Below are 9,229 nucleotides of genomic sequence, written 5' to 3'. Positions count from 1 at the left end.
ATACATTCACAGACATATACATATATATACACACACATATACATACATATACACGCACAGACATATACATATATATATATACTTGTATATATTCATACTTACTTGCCTTCATCCATTCTTGTTGCTACCCTGCCCCACAGGAAACAGCATCTTGGTTGAGAAATTCTCACCCTTGTATGTCCTTTCTCATTCCAACTTCCCTCTGTCCTACACTTTTTCTATCTGATGAGGTTAAAAGACTGACATGGCAAATGAAACAGTCATTGTAAAAAGAGATAGAGGTTATGTGGAGTGTGAGTTTGAATGAAGAAAACCTGGAGGAAGGGAATGTTTAGATGCCTTTAAGTGGATATAGCATTGAATGAACCATGGGAACTGAAGTGAGCCATAGGGTTGGTAAGGGATGCAGAGGTCTTGGAAGCACTGAGGAATGCAAGAAAAGAAAGGTCACTGTCTTCAAGGGCAAAGAGGGGTATATTTGATGATATAGTAGTTTCAGTGATCTATTGATGTAAGGCATTGGCCTTAGATGAAAATTTACGGGATAAGGTAATTGTATTTGAAATGAAATGTTTAGGGACAATATGCATTTTGAGCAGAGTGTATCATATAAGAACGATAGGGTAAGAGAGAAATGTGGTCGTAAGAGGAGTATGTAGAGAGAGCTAAAGAGAGTGTGTTGAATAGGTTTAGATATGTGGAGAGGTTGAGTTAGGAGAAAATTACCAAGATGGTATACATATCAGAAGTGGTGGGAATAAGGAAAATGGGAAAACCAAGGAGGAAGTGGAAGGATCAAGTGAAAGATGGTTTGAAGACTTGGAGCCGGAACATGCAGGAGGATGAGATGCATGGAAGGGATAGAACAGACTGTGCTAATGTGCTTCACAGGGCATATAAATGGCATATAAACAGTCATAGGAAACCACAGGAAGGTCTGTGAGGCCTGGTTGTTGAAAGGGAGCCCTGGATTTGGTGCAGTGTACATTACAGTTAGATGGCGGATGTGAGCAAATGAGGCCATTTCTTTGTTCCTGGTGCTACCTCACTAATATGGGAAATGGAAAACATGCATAAAATGTGTAGATGTACTTTCATAATATTTTCTTTCTTTCAAACTATTCGCCATTTCCCGCATTAGCGAGGTAGCGTTAAGAACAGAGGCCTGGGCCTTTGAGGGAACACCCTCACCTGGCCCAATTCTCTGTTCCCTCTTTTGGAAAATTAAAAAAAATGAGAGGGGAGGATTTCCAGCCCCCCGCTCCCTCCCCTTTTAGTCGCCTTCTACGACACGCAGGGAATACGTGGGAAGTATTCTTTCTCCCCTATCCCCAGGGAATATATATATATATATATATATATATATACATACACATACACATATATATATATATAAAATGAGTGGAAAGGCCACTCTTCGTCTGTTTCCCCGCGCTACCCCAGTGAAGATGGAAACCGACCAAGTATAATAAATAAATAATAAAGCAGGGGATTATGCAGTTTGTATTGTTTGACAAAGTGTTCTCCAAAACTGCTTGAAAAGAATCAGGTATGTTTTATTTTATAATTTGTTCTCTTCTCATCTTATTGATAATTGTAGCACACTGTATTGGAAGCTAGTACTCTTTACTCTTATCTCTGTTTCAGCATGTTCTTCCATGATTTTCCTATTTATTGTTTTCCCATGTTCATCTGTTAGATGTGGAATATCCCTTAACTTCTTTCATACTGAACTTAATTCTTTTTGTTTGTTTTTCAGTGAATTGCTCAAAATTGTCCAAAATTGCAAGAGTTTTGGAAAGAGGGGCAAGTATGAAGTCTGTTGGGGATGAGAGAGCTTGGGAAGTGAGTCAGTTGTTGTTCGGTGATGATACAGCGCTGGTGGCTGATTCATGTGAGAAACTGCAGAAGCTGGTGACTGAGTTTGGTAAAGTGTGTGAAAGAAGAAAGTTAAGAGTAAATGTGAATAAGAGCAAGGTTATTAGGTACAGTAGGGTTGAGGGTCAAGTCAATTGGGAGGTGAGTTTGAATGGAGAAAAACTGGAGGAAGTGAAGTGTTTTAGATATCTGGGAGTGGATCTGGCAGCGGATGGAACCATGGAAGCGGAAGTGGATCATAGGGTGGGGGAGGGGGCGAAAATTCTGGGAGCCTTGAAAAATGTGTTTGGGAAATCGAGAACATTTTTTCTCGGAAAGCCCAAAAAAGGGTATGTTTGAAGGAAAAGTGGTTCCCAAAAATGTTTTATGGTTGCGAGGCTGGGCTTTGGATAGGGGTGGCAGGAGGTTTGGGTGTGCTGGAAATGAGATGTTTTAGGACCAAAGTGTGGTGTGAGGGGGTTTGGGTCAAGTAAGTAAGTTTTAAAGGGGAAAAAGAGATGTGGAAAAAAAAAGAGCGTGGTTGGGAGCAGAAGAGGGTGTTTTAAATGGGTTTGGGGACATGGGAGGGGAATGATTTAGGAAAAAGTGACCCAAAAGGGGTATATGTGTCGGGAGGGGGGGGGAGCGAGGGAAGGGGAGACCAAAAATGGAAGGTGGGGAAAATGGGTGAAAAAATTTTGTGGAAGGGGCCCGAAAATGCAAGGGGGGTTTATATATATATATATATATATGGTGTGTGTTGTGTGTGTGTGTGTATGTATATATATGGAATAGGGGGAGAAAGAATACTTATCACGTATTCCCGTGTCGAAGAAGGCAACTAAAAGGGGAAGGAGTGGGGGGGGGGGGGGGGGGGCAGGAAATCCAACCCTCCCGTTTTTTGAATCTCCAAAAAAAGAAACAGAGAAGGGGGCCAAGTGAGGATATTCCCTCTATGACTCAGTCCTCTGTTCTTAACGCGACCTCGCTAATGCGGGAAATCGTGATTATGTATGAAAAAAACATACAGGAGGGTGAAAGGTGTGCAAGGAATAGAGTGAATTGGAACGATGTGGTATACCGGGGTCGAGGTGCTGTCAATAGATTGAACCAGGGCATGTGAAGCGTCTGGGGTAAACTATTTTAAGTTTTTGGGGCCTAGATGTAGAAAGGGAGCTGTGGTTTCGGTGCATTACACATGACAGCTAGAGACTGACTGTGTCCAACCCTCCCGTTTTTTGAATCTCCAAAAAAAGAAACAGAGAAGGGGGCCAAGTGAGGATATTCCCTCTATGACTCAGTCCTCTGTTCTTAACGCGACCTCGCTAATGCGGGAAATCGTGATTATGTATGAAAAAAACATACAGGAGGGTGAAAGGTGTGCAAGGAATAGAGTGAATTGGAACGATGTGGTATACCGGGGTCGAGGTGCTGTCAATAGATTGAACCAGGGCATGTGAAGCGTCTGGGGTAAACTATTTTAAGTTTTTGGGGCCTAGATGTAGAAAGGGAGCTGTGGTTTCGGTGCATTACACATGACAGCTAGAGACTGAGTGTGAACGAATGTGGCCTTTGTTGTCCTTTCCTAGAGCTACCTCGCGTGCACGCGGGGGGAGGGGATGCCATTTCATGGTCATGTGCGGCGGCGGGAATGGATGAAGGCAGCATGTATATATAGTTTGAAAGAATAGTTTGAAAGAAACACAGAAATATATATATATATATATATATATATATATATATATATATATATATATATATATATACATACATACATACACAGACATATACATATATATACACACACATATACATACATATACATTCACAGACATATACATATATATACACACACATATACATACATATACACGCACAGACATATATATATATATACTTGTATATATTCATACTTACTTGCCTTCATCCATTCTTGTTGCTACCCCGCCCCACAGGAAACAGCATCTTGGTTGAGAAATTCTCACCCTTGTATGTCCTTTCTCATTCCAACTTCCCTCTGTCCTACACTTTTTCTATCTGATGAGGTTAAAAGACTGACATGGCAAATGAAACAGTCATTGTAAAAAGAGATAGAGGTTATGTGGAGTGTGAGTTTGAATGAAGAAAACCTGGAGGAAGGGAATGTTTAGATGCCTTTAAGTGGATATAGCATTGAATGAACCATGGGAACTGAAGTGAGCCATAGGGTTGGTAAGGGATGCAGAGGTCTTGGAAGCACTGAGGAATGCAAGAAAAGAAAGGTCACTGTCTTCAAGGGCAAAGAGGGGTATATTTGATGATATAGTAGTTTCAGTGATCTATTGATGTAAGGCATTGGCCTTAGATGAAAATTTACGGGATAAGGTAATTGTATTTGAAATGAAATGTTTAGGGACAATATGCATTTTGAGCAGAGTGTATCAAATAAGAACGATAGGGTAAGAGAGAAATGTGGTCGTAAGAGGAGTATGTAGAGAGAGCTAAAGAGAGTGTGTTGAATAGGTTTAGATATGTGGAGAGGTTGAGTTAGGAGAAAATTACCAAGATGGTATACATATCAGAAGTGGTGGGAATAAGGAAAATGGGAAAACCAAGGAGGAAGTGGAAGGATCAAGTGAAAGATGGTTTGAAGACTTGGAGCCGGAACATGCAGGAGGATGAGATGCATGGAAGGGATAGAACAGACTGTGCTAATGTGCTTCACAGGGCATATAAATGGCATATAAACAGTCATAGGAAACCACAGGAAGGTCTGTGAGGCCTGGTTGTTGAAAGGGAGCCCTGGATTTGGTGCAGTGTACATTACAGTTAGATGGTGGATGTGAGCAAATGAGGCCATTTCTTTGTTCCTGGTGCTACCTCACTAATATGGGAAATGGAAAACATGCATAAAATGTGTAGATGTACTTTCATAATATATGTTTGAACTTAAGCTATTATTTCATATATAAACCACTTATTGGATTATGCAGTTTGTATTGTTTGACAAAGTGTTCTCCAAAACTGCTTGAAAAGAATCAGGTATGTTTTATTTTATAATTTGTTCTCTTCTCATCTTATTGATAATTGTAGCACACTGTATTGGAAGCTAGTACTCTTTACTCTTATCTCTGTTTCAGCATGTTCTTCCATGATTTTCCTATTTATTGTTTTCCCATGTTCATCTGTTAGATGTGGAATATCCCTTAACTTCTTTCATACTGAACTTAATTCTTTTTGTTTGTTTTTCAGTGAATTGCTCAAAATTGTCCAAAATTGCAAGAGTTTTGGAAAGAGGGGCAAGTATGAAGTCTGTTGGGGATGAGAGAGCTTGGGAAGTGAGTCAGTTGTTGTTCGGTGATGATACAGCGCTGGTGGCTGATTCATGTGAGAAACTGCAGAAGCTGGTGACTGAGTTTGGTAAAGTGTGTGAAAGAAGAAAGTTAAGAGTAAATGTGAATAAGAGCAAGGTTATTAGGTACAGTAGGGTTGAGGGTCAAGTCAATTGGGAGGTGAGTTTGAATGGAGAAAAACTGGAGGAAGTGAAGTGTTTTAGATATCTGGGAGTGGATCTGGCAGCGGATGGAACCATGGAAGCGGAAGTGGATCATAGGGTGGGGGAGGGGGCGAAAATTCTGGGAGCCTTGAAGAATGTGTGGAAGTCGAGAACATTATCTCGGAAAGCAAAAATGGGTATGTTTGAAGGAAAAGTGGTTCCAACAATGTTGTATGGTTGCGAGGCGTGGGCTATGGATAGAGTGGTGCGCAGGAGGATGGATGTGCTGGAAATGAGATGTTTGAGGACAATGTGTGGTGTGAGGTGGTTTGATCAAGTAAGTAACGTAAGGGTAAGAGAGATGTGTGGAAATAAAAAGAGCGTGGTTGAGAGAGCAGAAGAGGGTGTTTTGAAATGGTTTGGGCACATGGAGAGAATGAGTGAGGAAAGAGTGACCAAGAGGATATATGTGTCAGAGGTGGAAGGAACGAGGAGAAGTGGGAGACCAAATTAGAGGTGGAAAGATGGAGTGAAAAAGATTTTGTGTGATCGGGGCCTGAACATGCAGGAGGGTGAAAGGAGGGCAAGGAATAGAGTGAATTGGATCGATGTGGTATACCGGGGTTGACGTGCTGTCAGTGGATTGAATCAGGGCATGTGAAGCGTCTGGGGTAAACCATGGAAAGCTGTGTAGGTATGTATATTTGCGTGTGTGGACGTATGAATATACATGTGTATGGGGGTGGGTTGGGCCATTTCTTTCGTCTGTTTCCTTGCGCTACCTCGCAAACGCGGGAGACAGCGGCAAAAAAAAAAAAAAAAAAAAAACTTTATCCCTTAGTCATTCACATTCTATTGTCCCATTTATAATCCTTAACTCCTCTCTACCTTTGGAGCATTTCAAGGGTAATCTCTGTGGACAGTAGTTGATATCACATGATATTCAAACATTTTTTCATTCAGTTTCATGTTCACTGTGGTGCAGCATTTGTTGGTTCAGTTTTTTCCTCATTTTTAGACTTTAAAAAAGTTCATCCCTTCCACACCTTACGCCATTCCAGACCAGTATACTTTCACAGTACTGTCTATCATATATTTGTTGTTGGAAACCTTGTGGTCTTCATAACAGCTTCACAGCATAAAGGATTAGGCTCTATTTATATTGTTTGTGTTACTGTGAAAAAAGAATTAGTGTTTCTGTCCTCCATTTTCAAGAATTTTCATGTTTTGTTTCTTGTCATAGGTGTTGACGTCGTCGAAGTTGATGGACTACCACTCGCTGAACTATATATCCCTTACAGGCGTATCAATTGCATTAGTTTTAGCATGTCTGCTGCCTTCTGCTTCATCTAGCATCTATTTCCACCGTCACAAATATGCATCAACTAGTGAAGGAGAGAGCCACACCCAACTTACTGAGAATCACTTTGAAGTTACTTTCCTAGCAAAAGTATCAAAGGTAATGAAAACTCATTTACTGTAAACTTCTGTAACACTTAGTACATAGAAATGATGATTTCACCATAAAAGGCTGTGATATAAGATAATTGTAACCAAAGTGAGGGACTGTAAAGCTAAAATGTGATAATTTTGTATTTTAGATTTTATTTTCCTCTGCATACTATGCATAATTTCAGTTTAGTAGTTCATACTGATAGAGTGGAGCTGTATCCCATACCATTGTTGTGTTGTAATTCCAATACAGTATCAGTGTAGCATGCAGCAGAAAAGCTGTGCAGTGTGATGAACCATTTCCCATCTCATTTTAGCCTAGATCTATTATCTCAGTTTAACTTTTCCCATTAAAGTGTTGTGCTTGGAACTGTTAAATAATTCTGTATATCTTACAAATTCTGTTGCAGCACAATGGTGAGTTCTTACAGTAAAGGTGAATCACAAACTACCAACTGTTTTATTACTGTACTTGAAAATTACTGCATATAACAGTATATTGCTTATTTGTTTATAAAATGGTATTACATGTACCTGACTAATTTTTAGAGTATGCCATAGTGCTTTCATTTTCAATAATATTATAAACAGGAAAAATTTCCTTGAAATTGACATATAAAGTGAGATTGAGTGATGGGCCAGTCATATATGATGAAAAGCAGCCATGTTGAGTCATTTTTGGTCATTTGATTTTTCATACAATTCTCAAATTAAAGTCATGCATTTGAAATAATAGTCCACATTCAGTACATATTTTTTTATATAAAGAGTGCTATTTACAATAACAGGCTAAGATAGATTAATGTGGATTTATAAGTGGGTTTATGAGTAGATAGATAGATAAATAGATGGGTATGCCCTCGCCTAAGCTTGGTACTCAAATTATCAATCATCCTTAAAGGGAAAATGAATATCTATGTTGACTGTAGACTGGCTGCTGGACCAGAATTCAAACCTGTGGGGACTTGTCCCTAGTCAGGCTGTGAATGCATCACAGTCGGCAATGCCAACGGCTTCAACAGACTTTTGGAGCAGACTTTTCCTTCCTAAAATTGAACAGTTGAAAAAGGTGATAAGCAGTATCAGGCATGCATTTTTGCTCAGGGATATGCATACAAACAAGAGACTTGAAGCCAGACATCAAGCAATATCATGCATTCCATAGAGTGAGCAAAGATGTATGTTTATATTATTAACCTGTACACCATGCTGTGCCATGATTGTAACTTTGCTTAGTGTAGTGCACCATGCCACACCTGTGGCCTTAAACTCTTGCACTTTTATCAGAATTCCCAGCTGATGTACTATTCTACATCTAATCTATGGCTATCACTAGAATCGTAAGAACAGTTGGAAAAGAATAGCACGTATCACCCTCATTCCTAAATCATCAAAGGAAGTGTAACTACATAAGTATAGCAGAATGCCAGGTTTATGTGGCAACTATTGTAGACAGGTTTACAGTAAAATAAAAATATTTCTTGTATCAGTATTCATTTTTTTTTTTGCTGTCTCCCGCGTTTGCGAGGTAGCGCAAGGAAACAGACGAAAGAAATGGCCCAACCCACCCCCATACACATGTATATACATACGTCCACACATGCAAATATACATACCTACACAGCTTTCCATGGTTTACCCCAGACGCTTCACATGCCCTGATTCAATCCACTGACAGCACGTCAACCCCGGTATACCACATCGATCCAATTCACTCTATTCCTTGCCCTCCTTTCACCCTCCTGCATGTTCAGGCCCCGATCACACAAAATCTTTTTCACTCCATCTTTCCACCTCCAATTTGGTCTCCCACTTCTCCTCGTTCCTTCCACCTCTGACACATATATCCTCTTGGTCAATCTTTCCTCACTCATTCTCTCCATGTGCCCAAACCATTTCAAAACACCCTCTTCTGCTCTCTCAACCACGCTCTTTTTATTTCAACACATCTCTCTTACCCTTACGTTACTTACTCGATCAAACCACCTCACACCACACATTGTCCTCAAACATCTCATTTCCAGCACATCCATCCTCCTGCGCACAACTCTATCCATAGCCCACGCCTCGCAACCATACAACATTGTTGGAACCACTATTCCTTCAAACATACCCATTATTGCTTTCCGAGATAATGTTCTCGACTTCCACACATTCTTCAAGGCTCCCAGAATTTTCGCCCCCTCCCCCACCCTATGATCCACTTCCGCTTCCATGGTTCCATCCGCTGCCAGATCCACTCCCAGATATCTAAAACACTTTACTTCCTCCAGTTTTTCTCCATTCAAACTTACCTCCCAATTGACTTGACCCTCAACCTTACTGTACCTAATAACCTTGCTCTTATTCACATTTACTCTTAACTTTCTTCTTTCACACACTTTACCAAACTCAGTCACCATCTTCTGCAGTTTCTCACATGAATCAGCCACCAGCGCTGTATCA

The 9,229-nt window shown here is 40.3% G+C and overlaps 1 protein-coding gene across 7 annotated transcripts in view; it reads left to right on the top strand.

The window, feature by feature from the left end:
- LOC139757261 (thiamine transporter 1-like) overlaps nucleotides 1-9,229 on the top strand; it is a 50,432-nt gene that overhangs the window by 27,039 nt on the left and 14,164 nt on the right. For all 7 annotated transcript variants that reach the window (XM_071677580.1, XM_071677578.1, XM_071677581.1 and 4 more), the window contains one exon: nucleotides 6,576-6,791. In XM_071677580.1, the coding sequence (XP_071533681.1) occupies nucleotides 6,576-6,791 (216 nt within the window). The remainder of the gene's footprint in view (nucleotides 1-6,575; nucleotides 6,792-9,229) is intronic.

The sequence above is a fragment of the Panulirus ornatus genome, chromosome 25 (assembly GCF_036320965.1).
Source record: "Panulirus ornatus isolate Po-2019 chromosome 25, ASM3632096v1, whole genome shotgun sequence".
NCBI lineage: Eukaryota > Metazoa > Arthropoda > Malacostraca > Decapoda > Palinuridae > Panulirus > Panulirus ornatus.
The sequence above is the reverse complement of the archived record's forward strand: the minus strand, read 5'-3'. Positions and strand labels throughout refer to the sequence as shown.